This window comes from Palaemon carinicauda, chromosome 11 (assembly GCF_036898095.1).
Source record: "Palaemon carinicauda isolate YSFRI2023 chromosome 11, ASM3689809v2, whole genome shotgun sequence".
NCBI classification, from domain to species: Eukaryota; Metazoa; Arthropoda; class Malacostraca; order Decapoda; family Palaemonidae; genus Palaemon; species Palaemon carinicauda.
In genome coordinates, this window is record NC_090735.1 from 143,866,141 (window position 1) to 143,880,593 (window position 14,453).

The window sequence follows — 14,453 nt, forward strand, 5'->3', positions numbered from 1 at the left end:
TTTACCAGGAATGATGAGAGAGGATGGGGGCACACCTAGCTGTCCTCTGTGGTTTCCTACTCCTGGTACATTTCAGAATCGGGCCAACGGATGAAGATGGAAAGGTGCGGCACATAAACACCCAGAATTTATTTAGTGAATTTCTTTCTCATGCCCCTAAGGGATCGTGAATTTATTTCGCGCGATCCTAAGGTATCGTGGTGACGAAAACCCGCAGGAACTCTATCGCTGATTCCATCCTTCAGGAATCGTGTCATGTGAACCCACAGTGGTTCACGCGACCAGAAGCATTGTCAGAACCCAAAGGAACTATGTCATAGTTACCTGTAAGGAGACGGAAATCCTTAAGCAGCAGGTTTCCCTTAGGGTTTATATGAACGGTGTTTTGGTTATTATTTATTTAGTTTTAAGTTTTGATTAGTTTTAAGTCTTTATTTTGAATGTGGATGGTTTATGGTTTATTTTTAGTTTTAAGAAATATAGTTTTAAGGTTATGTTTTGTTTTTGTTTCCTTTCAGTCTAAGAGTCCAGTTTATGATAACATAAGGGGAAAGTTTGTGCAGAAGAGACATTTGTCTATTAGAGTGATCAAGGGTGTGGGGGTTGCTTTTGTGTGCATCTCGCCACACCCTTTGGGATAGGATCTGGGCATGGTCGCGTGGGCGACTGCGGTCTTTGTGGTGATGGAGGCCTATGAGGCTGATGAGTGTCTATCATTGAAGGAAGGTTACCCCACTGCCACCAAAAAGGCAGACGGTACTTAGTCCAAGACGAGGTAGCCACCGAAGAGAGGCGGGTTTGGTTCCACGAGGATGTTAAACAGTGAGAACCCTCTCTTGACTGAGATGTAAGAACACCAAGAGCCAGCGCTTGGAGAGCATCGAGTGACACTGTTCTGTTGCGTGACACAGCACGAGGAAGAGCTGTGTCTAGAGGTGGGGGGTGATAATGGGGAAACTTGAACCACGATCAGAACTCGCACATCTAGGAACCTCATCACTAACTCCTGTTGGGATGCACAATGAGAGTCCAAAACCTCTCTGTCGTAAGAGTAAACTCTTGGTGACTAGGTTCACGAGAACCAGAAGGTTCAGCGTGATCGCGTGAATACTTAGAGATTGCATGCTTAGGAGAGAACTCCTTGCTACCATAACCCAAAGGTTCAAAGTAGCGCAGGTCGCGCAAACGCTCAACACGACGAGTCTGAAAATTCCCTGTTATAAGAGCAAGACTCTTGATGATAAGGGTCATGAGAAACTGAAGGTTCAGCATGTTCTGTGTTGCGAGACCCTGAAGGGTCAGCGCAACGAGAAACCTAAGTTCCTCTGTCACGAGAAACTGAAGTGTCAGCGTGACTAAAGGTACAAGAACCAGAAGGTTCAGTGAAGTGTTTGGCACGAGAGCCTACAGGCTCAGCGATGCCGATGTTATGAGCGTAAACTGTGTTGCGAAACCACTAAGGGTCGGCGCAACGGGAAACCGAAGTTCAGCATGGCTTAAGGCAAGAGAGACCCACCCAAAGGCTCAGGGTAACCTGTGTTGCGAGATCCCGAAGGGTACCGTAACGGGAAACCAAAGTTTCCTTGTCACAAGACACCAAAGGGTCAGCGTGACTGATGGTACGGGAGCCTGAAGGATCAGCGTAACCATTGTTACGAGACCCCAAAGGCTCAGCGTAACTGAAACACAATGGTTTCAAGTCGCATGAACTTGAAAGACCAGCGCAACTAAGGCCCGAAGGACTCCTAAGGTCATGAGAACCCGCAGGATCAACATGATGAGAGCCCGAAGGCTCACGATCACCAAGAGGAGAACCAGCAGGTTCAAAAAGACATCTCTTCACAGCATGAGGAGGAGAACATCCAGGGAGGAGAGGTGTCAGAAACCCTTCCACCCTACGATCCTCCGGAGAGGAACGCAGAGGAGACTTCGCCTGAGGGAGAGACTGATTCAGCTCTAAAGGAAAACGTCACTTAAGACAAGGTTCTCGCTACGCCACTGTGTTGTGAGACCCTTTAGGGTCAGCGCAACGAGCAACCTTAGTTCCTCTGTCACGAGACACCGAAGTGTCAGCGTCACTAAAGGTACAAGAACCAGAAGGTTCAGTGAAGCGTTTAGCACGAGAGCCTACAGATTCAGCGATGCCAATGTTACGAGCGTAAACTGTGTTGCGAGACTCCTAAGGGTAAGCGCAACGGGAAACCGAAGTTTCCCTGTCACGAAACACCGAAGTGTCACCGTGACTAAAGGCACGAGAGCCCGAAGACTCGGGGTAACCTGTGTTGCGAGATCCCGAAGGGTACAGCAATGGGAAACCGAAGTTTCCTTGACACAAGACACCAAAGGGTCAGCGTGACTGATGGTACAAGAGCCCGAAGGATCAGCATAACCATTGTTACAAGAGCCCAAAGGCTCAGCGTAACTGAAACCCAATGGTTCCAAGTCGCATGAACTCGGGAAGTCCAGCGCGACGGAGGCCCGAAGGACTTCTAAGGTCATGAGACCCCGCAGTATCAACATGATGAGAGCCCGAAGGCTCACGATCACCAAGAGGAGAACCAGCAGGTTCAAAAAGACATCTCTTCACAGTACGAGGAGGAGAACATCCAGGGTGGAGAGGGGTCAGAAACCCTTCCACCCTACGATCTTCAGGAGAGGAACGCAGAGCAGACTCCGCCTGAAGGAGAGATTGATTCAGCTCTAAAGGAGAACGTCGCTTAAGACAAGGTTCTCGCTCCGCCCCTGGAGGAGAACCATAAGCGTAAGGGGAGAAGGCGGTCTTCTCTCGAGAATGAGAGACTCGTTTCCCAGAAGGAGAAACCTACTTCGGAGAAAGCTCCCACTGCCTCGGTGGATCAGCAAACTCCTCGGTGACGGAAACAGACGCAAGGCCTGACCAACTGACTGCAGCGTCTGCGACAATCCACAGCTCTAACACAAAAGATGAACACAAGTTTTCTCTCGCGAACAAAAGTAAAGTTCTCCCGAAGGAGATCGCCTAGAACAAGCTTTCTCCCAGCCCTATGGGAAAGCGTAGGCGTACGACATTTGTTGGTCACTGAACAAACACTCTTGCGAACGAGAGAGAATTCCTTCCAGAGGACATCGCCTAAGACAACCATTCTCCCAGCTCTATGGGAAAAAAGCGTAGGCATAATAATCCCTCTCTCGCGAACGAGAGAGAAGTCCTCCCGAAGGAGGACATCGCATAAGACAAGCTTTCTCCCCTTCCAGCTCTATGGGAAAAGGCATAGGCGTAACAATCTCTCTCGTGAACGAGAGAAAAGTTTCCACGAAAGAGGAACAAGCTTTGGACTTGCTTTTCCCCACTCAAGGGGAAGAAACACAGTCTTCGGTGACAAGATGGCACAAGCAGATCTCGACGAGCTGTCAGCAATTCTTCCCGAAAGAGGGAAGGTTGCCGAACGGCTTTAGTGGGGAAGTTCTCCCTCGGAGGGGGTAGCCCAACTCAGGGGAAGTTCAACACTCCCTCGTAAGGGAAGCTTCCCATCAACAATAATTGTTCAAGTTGAAGGTCGGCAATGAGTGCTACCTCATAACATGGGCAGCTGAAGATCTGCCACAGGAAGCGCAAGGCATTGACCAGAGCGGCCGAAGCCATCGGCCTTGCTTTCTACATCGCTCCTATCTGTTGGATGTTGTGAAAATTCATAACTACACTGCATAACATGATCTATTTGGGGAATAAGTCGCCTTCCTAGTAAGAGGATTCCTCGAAAGGGAGCTGAACGAGTTAAAGTAATGAAACAAACACACGGGAGTGTCGAGGACCTGCCAACCACCTCCGGCAAGGTAGGGGAGTAGTATCAAAACAATGACAACTCCCTTACGGCGGAGAGCGAGACCGCCGGATACGTTGTCAACAATAATCAGTTACAAATATTTAACAACATAAAGAGTATGTTTCCATTTATAAATATACACGCATATATTTCTATAAGACAAAAACACACATAAAAGAAAAAAAAAACTAAACAGGAAAACAACCAACGCAAGTCTTTGCGGGAAAGAAAGGCAGTATGTCCGTTCTCTACTGAGCCAAAAAGTAAAGTGGATACTCAAACGAGAGGTGTGAGAGAGCGGGGTAGCCAGTCTACCCCAACCCCTGGATCCTTCAATAAAATTATCATGGCTGGTCTTTCAGTTACGCAGAAAGTAATACCCATATAAATAGCAGAGGGTTTGTGGGTTTGTATTTACGCCAGGACAATTAGTAATTGAAATAAAATAAATTTAACAATTACAATAAGATTTTAATTCTTTTAGATTTGAGAAAACATATCACTACATTTAGTTATTAATCTAGGATAGCATTCTAAATGTTTAAAAAAAAAAAAAAACACACACCTTTGACCGCTGCCCTTTTTTAGTTCTTTTAGAACTGGTGTCCCTACATTTGCATAACAACCTAGTAGTTTTGCATTTTATGCAGGACTATAAATTGGACTAGATTTATGAATTTGGGGTATAATAGCCCAGGAATGGGGCCTTTAAGGCCATGCACCTCTTACAGTTCTAATAATAACACAAAGCAAAAACAATATGATTCCCTATAAAAAAATCTGGATAAAAAAGGATTGAAATAACAACAAATACTGTAACACTAAAACCTATAAACATTATCAAAGGGAAAACAGAAATGAAATGTTTTGACTTATATCACCTCACAATCTTAAATACAATTTTATATTTTCATTGTACAATACTTAAACTAATTTATGGAGAATTAACGAAAGCTTTCTAGATTTTAACCTCACTGAAGATTCCAAATTCTCATTTCCTTGTAGGTTCTGAAGTATTTTTCCTAATATATTATTTACCTGATTTGGGGAAAAAACATCATACTGGATTCCAAATTCCACGATCAAAAGCAACCTCAATAACCTACATGTCTGCAAACTATCTACAGGAGGTGCAGTTTCTTTCACAACGGCAAAAGGTTCTTCAGCAAGGGCTTTATTCTCTGCAAATTCACCAAGTTTATGCGACACTTTCTCAAGCAAAAGAGTAAGATTAAATGAAGTGCATTCTTGACAGGTTTTGACTAGTTCATTGTGATCTACAGGCCAAGCAATTTTGTCATGTAAGTAAATATTAAGAAATTCCTCTTCCGACATGCCAACGGACTGACTCTCACTTAGATGATGGTCTGAAGTCCCGATGGACATTTCCATATCAGAAGTAAAGGGGGATGGAGAAATATCAGTTGGTTCTCCATCACTATCCCAACCACCTCCGGCCCGTCCTGTTCTGTGAGCTGAAACGAATAATAATGAGCATGGGGAAACTTTCATAAGGTTGAGTAAAAATTGGAATTGGAGAAATACCAATGATTTTCAAGAAAATTTGACACAATACATAAAACTACATGAAAAGTTTAAAAAATGGAAAAATTAAGTCGTTGATTTAAAACTTCATGGTTTAAGTGAATAAATATCAATGTCAATCGGAATGATTTACCATTTACTATATAAACTAGTACATTTGATTCCCCATACTACAGATTATGTGAGATGAAACTATACAAGGGTCATTAGTGATTGATATCAACCCTCTTGGGTCAATGGAACTATAAGGGTGCCTGGAGATCAAAATGAGGTCGATAAACACCAGGGTTCCATTGAACATTTTGGCCAAAAGCTGACATTCCTATAAGAAATAAAACATTACTAGAGGATAAATCTTTTGATGCCCATTAGGGCTGGTTTTTGTCCAGCCAATGCAGTTCTAACAAGACGAACAACCAAAATTTTGAACAGGGATAACTTGAAACTCACAAATCAAGAACCCAAGTACTAAAGTCCTTGCTACTGTTCATCAAACCCTTCTATACCACTTTTAATGAATAGCAAAATGTAAAAGTGAAATAAATCTTATCGAGAAATTATGAAATAAGAAATGTACATATAAATTTTGTGCCTTATAATGATGATCGACATCATTATAACTAATTTATTTATTAATTTGTTCACAAGCCTAAAGGGTCAATGCGGGATTACGAACTTCGTGAAGGGGTTGATGGTCTAAGAAGTTTCGGGACCCCTCAACTATGGTAATAAATGTACAGTAATGCCAAAACAGTAACTTTGAGAAATTGTGTAACTTGCCATTCTGGTAATTGTTATTATTATTATTCAGGTTTTACACCGAGTCAAAATTTTACAATCTTACGAGGCTAGCCAGATCATTCTCTTGCATTCATCATTAACATAGGTGAGGAAATACTGTAGGATAGAAAACCCCCAAAAATGGACATGATAATTATGGACAGTAATTTACATAGACATTACACATTTAGCAAAATTTCTTCAAAGAATACTGTAGCACAGTACTGTACTAGGCTTTCTTTTTCTTTTCTTTTTCCCCTTCTGTCATACATAAAACACAAATATAATAATTTATAAATATTTATCCTTAAGAGTATTCTTTAAATGTTCTCTTGCATTATTTAGCCAAAGACAATTAATCAGCTTTTTTACTGATATCTTCTTACATTTTTTCTCAATCAATTATGATAGTTTTCTCTGATACCCAAATTTTCTATTTTATCATATTGTTTCCTTTTTTAACTTTGCATATTGTTGTGATAAGTAAAACTCTTTCGCAGCATTCTCATATTTACTTTACTTTCTTTATTACTAAGTTTAAATTTACAAAGGCTCCATCCTTGCCAAGTCTAGAAAAAGAGCACATTATAGCTGTGCTACTTTCAAGTTTTTGCCAAATGTCTCATGCCTATGTAAAATACTATTCATAATTTATGTGTCCATTTCTTTGTGTTTTCTGTCATACCTGTACTTCCTTGGTCAAGTTATAATGAAAAATAATTGTGATAAACCTGTTAGTATTATTTCCATTTAAAAGACTAATGACTACTGTAGATATAGAACTCATCAATGTAAAAATGTCTCTTTGCTCTCAAACCATTATTACAGACCAAAATTCCTTTGATGAGCATCAACTACTACACTCACCCTTATATTTAGTAGAGTGGGACTTAGCAAGAATAGGAAGATGTGGCTGTAGAACTGCCTGGTTTGGAACATATACAGATGATCCAAGGGATGGAAGAGAAAGAGGCTGATAGTCTCCCTTTTCACTCTGTAGAAAATTTACCTCTTTCTTGTTTTCTCCTGAGGGGGACATGACACGCTCTACTATGTCCCGTACCTGGTTCAAACAAATTATCCAGTTATGAGCAAACCTTGAATATACTGAATGCAACTTACTTAAGAATTAAGTAAATACCTTCTATAATATCTCAAAGAAAACAACAATACATTGTTTAATTTTCAAAATAAAGATGAAAAATGATATTTTAATTATAAAATAAATTTTTGAATATACTTACCCGGTGAATATATAATAGCTGCAACTCTGTTGCTCGACAGACAAAAAACAGTAAAAACTCGCCAGCGATCGCTATACAGGTTACGGGTGTGCCCACCAGCGCCAACTGTCGGCAAGATACCACTCACGATGTAAACAAAGACTCAATTTCTTCTCATCCCACTGCGTCTCTATTGGGGAGGAAGGGAGGGTCGTTTAATTTATATATTCACCGGGTAAGTATATTCAAAAATTTATTTTTCAATATTAAACTTAGCCGGTGATCATATAGCTGCAACTCTGTTGCTCGACAGAAAAACCTACGGTCAAAATACGCCAGCGATCGCTATGCAGGTGGGGGTGTACATCAACAGCGCCATCTGTCGAGCAGGTACTTAGTACTCCAAGCAAACAAAGAACCAATTTTCTCTCTGTCGGGCTACCGGCAAGACCTACTAATACGCTGTTACTAACTGGATTTGTTTTCACAACTATTTGGTGAAGTACACTATTCTAGTTTTGAGCTTTCGCTATGCAGGTGTTTTATCTCATCTCAAAACTTGAACTCGTTTTGAATAGATTTAATTATGGTGACAAAGAGAGTATGGACTCTCTTTCACTTTTAAATGGCCGACCCTTCCCTTAGACGGAAGTGTGTTTAGGTTTTTAGTAATTTTGCTTAACACGTTATAGATCTATATATTTTATATCTCTCCGCCATTATTAGGCCTCTTCGATTAACTTTCCATTTATTATAAACATATAAAAATAAATTTTTATGTTTTGTTTATATGCGACCTTTCCTGATAGTAGGCGGTCCTAACTTGGAACCGAAGTTAATCAACGTTGAGCCCGTTATATCGTATTTAAAGAATTTAATGTTTTATGAAGAATTTCTTTGATAGTCTTCGTACTGTTTTCAAAGATGAACTAATGTTTAGTTTTTTAGACTACGCAGTTGTTGACGTTCAGGACGTTCAACATGCGCTCTATCATTACGATAGAGAGAGAGAGTGTATCACGGTTTCACTTTGCAGTAAGAGTAAATCGATTCTGACGTTTTGTTCATTCTTTCTTAGCTTAAATGTTTTAAATTCTATTTTAAAGGAACTTTTTAATTGAAAAACCTCTCAGTTTTTTCCTTTAGTCAAATAACATGTTTTTTTGACGAAATATAATTGGCCTCTTCTCTTAGGTGCGAAATCAAGAGAGAAAGAGAGAGAGAGATAGAGACGGAGGGAGAGAGAGGAGAGAAAACGTTCCGTTCAAGCGGGTAACGTTGTTCTCGTGTTACTCTCCTCCCTAGTCGCTGTACGGGGAAGAAGGTAAAACGTTTCTAGGGTTTTATTCTTGTCCCCAGGCTATGTGCGGTGAGAGATTGTAAACGTAGTTTTGAATGAACGAGTGTTTAGTCTCTTTCCCAGCCACTGATTTTTTTTTATCTCTATAAAAGTTTCGATTTCAGTGTAATAAGTGCAAAACAGAAAATCGAAGTGATAAAGTGATATGCGCAAAGTGTTACAGTGTTGCGTCCGAGGGTTCGTCTGTTCGTGCCTGTCGTTCACCTAGTCCGGGACCTCTTGCAAGCTCCCAAGCCCAGGGGAGAAGTAATGTCGAACGACTTATGGGTTCGTCAGGCCTTGATCAACGAACAGACGTTTCCCTCCGTGGTTTCGGGCGTATCTACCCAAGATCGCCCCACCCACACAAAGACGAGAGAGCCCATTTATTTCTCGTCTGCGGAAGAGGTTTCTCGTAAGAAACCATGGACCAAGGTCTCGCAGCTTATTAAGCGCAAGTCGGTCCCTTCCGCGCAAGTCCAACGGCCCAGTTGTAGCCACTGGGTCAGTTCGGACTCGCTGCAGTCTTGCGACGACTGCTCACCTCCTAAGAGAGGCAAAGCGGTACCGCATCAGGCAGTCACACCGTCTGTTGCCGCACCTGCTCCTGTAGACCCTAAGTGGTCTGTGCTGCAGACCATGCAGTCTCAGTTAACGTCATTGATGAGGGACTTTCGTGCGGAGAAGGTTGACACTGCACCAACCTCTAGCCTACAACCAACACGGTTGTGCGTCCTGTGGACGCTGAGGCAACCTTCTGCCGCACTCCAGCTGAGAGAGTCCCGCCACCCATGCGTTCCAGTGTACCCTGCCAGCCGCATGTTGACGTTCAGTAACGCACGGAACCTTCCGTTGACGTTCGCGAGGTACAACAACAGTCTAAGTTGTTTTGTTTTGACGCGGTGCGTCAACCTCCGCATCCTAGAGTTGTTTTGACTGCTCAGTATAGACAGTCAAAGCAGGCTCGAGTGAACACTGTATGTCCTCACGCACCTGTTGTGGTTGACAGTTCAGTTGTTGACAGTTCACAGACTGTCAAGCAGTTACATGACGTTGCCTTCTGGTCTGCTACTAATGCACCAGTGCTGTATGTCCTCACGCACCTGTTGTGGTTGACAGTTCAGTTGTTGACACTTCACAGACTGTCAAGCAGTTACATGACGTTGCCTTCTGGTCTGCTTCTAATGCACCAGTGAGAGACTCACTGAGATATCCTAGCTTTTATCGGACAAGGTTCCTGTAGATGAGAAAGTGCTGTTCTCCCTCCTACTGATATTCCTTTGAGGACTCTGTCATTTGGAGAGGAGCCTTAAGCTGCTTAGCCTCCTATGGACTTTAATTAAATCATGATGATTTTTTAAGGATCTTCGTCCGGATCTTGTAACTGCTGCTCCTCGTTCGCCTAAACGTCAGAACTTACACTAGGCCTAGCTACTTCGAAGCCGTTGTTGTTAAGCTAGTGCTCTCTCGCTCTCCTAGAGAGCGTTACGTTGGCTAGGCGACTGGTTTTTGCACCAGGAGGAGTTTTAGGGATTCAGCCTTTGATTTCCCTTCTTTTAAACTGGCTTATAGAGCGAGAGTCTGATAGGACACGAGAGAAGTTCTCGGCTTGGGAGTTCATGCCTCTGCCCAGATAGACTTCTCAATTCTGGTAGACTCGCCCTGGCGCCTAGCCAGGAGACGCTCCAAGTTGTTTACAGGTCAACTTCTCAACTTTTGTCGAGCCTTTGAAGTTTTGCTGTACTATTATGTCACACATAACAAGGCTTCCAGGGATGGTAAATGGTTCCGCCTCAGTCGCTAACCCCGTCTGTTGCCACACCTGCTCCCGTAGACCCTAAATGGGCTTTGCTGCAAGACATGCAGTCCAAGCTTGTGTCCTTGATAGAGGACTTAAATGCGGAGAAGAACCTTCTGGCCAACAACCTTCCAACCGGTTGGTTGTGCGCCCTGTTGACGCTGAGGTAACCTACTCGCGTCTGCCAGTTGAGGTGGTTCCTCCTTCTGGCCAACAACCTTCCAACCGGTCGGTTGTGCGCCCTGTTGACGCTGAGGTAACCTACTCGCTTCTGCTAGTTGAGGTGGTTCCTCCACCGATGCGACCCAGTGTGGGTTGCCAGTCGCACGTTGACGTTAAGCGACGCTCGGAGGTGGTTGTTGACGTTCAGTGTGTCACTAGGAAGACGTTCAACAACCAGCAGAGGTGACTTGTTGTGACGCAGTGCGTCATCCTCAGCAACCCGGTAGGGTGTTGACTGCACACCCAGACAGTCTAGACAGTTTCGGGTTGACGCTGTACTTCCTCGCGCACCCATGGTTGTTGACAGTTCACAGACTGTGCAGCAGTGCCATGATATTGCGTCCGGCTCCGTCACGCATCCACCAGTGCGACCGGATTCAGCGAGTCAGACGTTGCCCACTCCGTTGCCGTTTCCTCATCAGTTTCGGATGAGGAACCCTCTGATGAGGACGTTGCTGAACAAGACGATCAACCCCCAGCCCTGCTATCCATCCAGAAGATGCTGAAGAAGGAACGCTGCCCAGTCAGGATGTGGATGAGTCTGGTAGGGACACTGTCATCCGTGGATCAATTTGTGTCACTAGGAAGACTACACCTCCGTCCTCTTCTATACCATCTAGCTTTTCACTGGAAAAAGGACAAGACGCTAGAAGCGGTCTCGATCCCGGTTTCCGGAAAGATAAAGTCTTGTCTGACTTGGTGAAAGGACTATATCAACCTTAGAGAGGGTCTTCCCCTGACTGTTCAGACTCCCAACCACGTTCTCTTCTCGGACGCATCGGACGTAGGCTGGGGTGCGACATTAGACGGTAGGGAATGCTCGGGATTATGGAACTCGAGTCAAAGGACAATGCATTTCAACTGCAAGGAGCTACTGGCAGTACGTCTGACTAGAAAAGCTTCAGGTCTCTCCTTCAAGGCAAAGTGGTGGAGGTGAACTCGGACAACACCACGGCTTTGGCGTACATCTCCAAGCAAGGAGGGACCTACTCTCTGTCATTGTACGAGATCGCAAGGGACCTCCTCACCTGGTCAAAAGGTCTAGACATATCACTAGTAACGAGGTTCATCCAAGGCAACTTGAATGTCATGGCAGATTGTCTCAGTCGGAAGGGACAAATAATTCCAGCAGAATGGACCCTCCACAAGGATGTATGCAAGAGACTTTGGGCCACCTGGGGCCAGCCAACCATAGATCTCATCGCAACCTCGATGACCAAGAGGCTCCCAATATTTTGCTCACCAATCCCGGACCCAGCAGCAGTTCATATAGATGCCTTTCTACTTGATTGGTCACATCTAGATCTATATGCATTCCCTCCGTTCAAGATTGTCAACAAGGTACTGCAGAAGTTCGCCTCTCACGAAGGGACAAGGTTGACGCTAGTTGCTTCCCTCTGGCCCGCGAGAGAATGGCTCACCGAGGTACTTCGATGGCTAGTAGACGTTCCCAGAACACTGCCCCTAAGGGTGGACCTTCTACGTCAGCCACGCGTAAAGAAGGTACACCAAGGCCTCCATGCTCTTCGTCTGACTGCCTTCAGACTATCGAAAGACTCTCGAGAGCTAGAGGCTTTTCAAAGGAGGCAACCAGAGCGATTGCTAGAGCAAGGAGTACATCCACCCTTAGAGTCTACCAATCGAAGTGGGAAATCTTCCGAAACTGGTGCAAGTCAGTATCCGTTCCTCGACCAGTACCTCTGTAACTCAAATAGCTGACTTTCTCTTATATCTGAGGAAAGAACGATCTCTTTCAGCTCCCACTATCAAGGGTTACAGAAGCATGTTGGCATCAGTCTTCCGTCACAGAGGCTTAGATCTTTCCAACAATAAAGATCTACAGGACCTCCTTAAGTCTTTTGAGACCACGAAGGAGCGTCGTTTGGTTACACCTGGTTGGAATTTAGACGTGGTACTAAGATTCCTTATGTCAGACAGGTTCGAACCGCTACAATCAGCCTCCCTGAAAGATCTCACCTTTAAGACTCTTTTCCTGATATGCTTAGCCACAGCTAAAAGAGTCAGTGAGATTCATGCCTTCAGCAAGAACATCGGATTCTCATCCAAAACGGCTACATGTTCTACAACTTGGTTTTCTAGCCAAACACGAGCTGCCTTCTCGGCCTTGTCCAATATCGTTCGATATTCCAAACTTATCATATGGTTGGAAATGAACTAGAAAGAGTCTTGTGTCCTGTAAGAGCTCTTAAGTTCTATTTAAAAACCTTTACGAGGCCCGTCTGAAGCTTTATGGTGTTCAGTTAAGAATCCATCTTTGCCTATGTCAAAGAATGCTTTATCCTATTTTATCAGACTGTTAATACGAGAAGCTCATTCCCATCTGAATGAGGAAGACCAAGCTTTGCTGAAGGTAAGGACACACGAATTTAGAGCTGTCGCAACTTCCGTGGCCTTTAAACAAAATAGATCTCTGCAAAGTATAATCGACGCAACCTATTGGAAAAGCAAATCAGTGTTCGCGTCTTTTTATCTTAAGAATGTCCAGTCTCTTTACGAGAACTGCTACACTCTGGGACCATTCGTAGCAACGAGTGCAGTAGTGGGTGAGGGCTCAACCACTACAATTCCCTAATTCCATAACCTTTTTAATCTTTCTCTTGAAATGTTTTATTATTGTTTTTGGGTTGTCCGGAAGGCTAAGAAGCCTTTCGCATCCTACTTGATTTGGCGGGTGGTCAAAGTCATTTCTTGAGAAGCGCCTAGATTAGAGGATTTGATGAGGTCCTGTTGTATGGGTTGCAACCCTTGATACTTCAGATCCTAGGGGTCGCTCAGCATCCTAAGAGGATCGCGAGGCTCCGTAAGGAAGACGTACTTAAAGAGGCAGAGTCATTGTTCAAGTCGACTTCCTTACCAGGTACTTATTTATTTTATGTTTGTTATTTTGAATAACTGCTAAAATGAAATACAAAATACTTAGCTCATAATAATGTAAACATGTAATGCTGGTCTCTACCCACCCCCCTGGGTGTGAATCAGCTATATGATCACCGGCTAATATTGAAAAATGTTATTTTTATTAATAAAATAAATTTTTGAATATACTTACCCGGTGATCATATATTAAAGGACCCTCCCTTCCTCCCCAATAGAGACCCAGTGGACTGAGGAGAAAATTGGTTCTTTGTTTGCTTGGAGTACTAAGTACCTGCTCGACAGATGGCGCTGTTGATGTACACCCCCACCTGCATAGCGATCGCTGGCGTATTTTGAATGTAGGTTTTTCTGTCGAGCAACAGAGTTGCAGCTATATGATCACCGGGTAAGTATATTCAAAAATTTATTTTATTAATAAAAATAACATTTTATAATTAAAATATCATTTTTAAATATTTAACTTAGCCGGTGAATATATAATAGCTGATTCACACCCAAGGAGGTGGGTAGAGACCAGTTAAATATGTTTACATCGTATAAGCTAAGAGTTTTTTATTTCATTTTGACAGTTATCAATATAACAAAACCAAAATAAATAGGTACCTGGTAAGGAAGTCGACTTAGACGATTACTCTGCCTTATAAGTACGTCTTCCTTACGGAGCCCAGCGATCCTCTTAGGATGCTGACAGACCCCCAGGAGCTGAAGTATCAAGGGCTGCAACCCATACAACAGGACCTCATCAAACCCCTAATCTGGGCGCTCTCAAGAAATGACTTTGACCACCCGCCAAATCAACCAGGATGCGAAAGGCTTCTTAGCCTTCCGGACAACCCATAAAAACA

The 14,453-nt window shown here is 43.5% G+C and overlaps 1 protein-coding gene across 1 annotated transcript in view; it reads right to left on the reverse strand.

The window, feature by feature from the left end:
• Positions 1 to 940: 940 nt before the first annotated feature.
• Positions 941 to 14,453, reverse strand: part of LOC137650264 (AP-4 complex accessory subunit Tepsin-like) — an 84,219-nt gene continuing 70,706 nt past the window's right edge. The window contains exons 7-8 of the mRNA XM_068383567.1: positions 6,996 to 7,191; positions 941 to 5,278 (exon numbers count right to left, since the gene is read on the reverse strand). Of these exons, the coding sequence (XP_068239668.1) occupies positions 4,728 to 5,278; positions 6,996 to 7,191 (747 nt within the window). The 3' untranslated portion in view covers positions 941 to 4,727. The remainder of the gene's footprint in view (positions 5,279 to 6,995; positions 7,192 to 14,453) is intronic.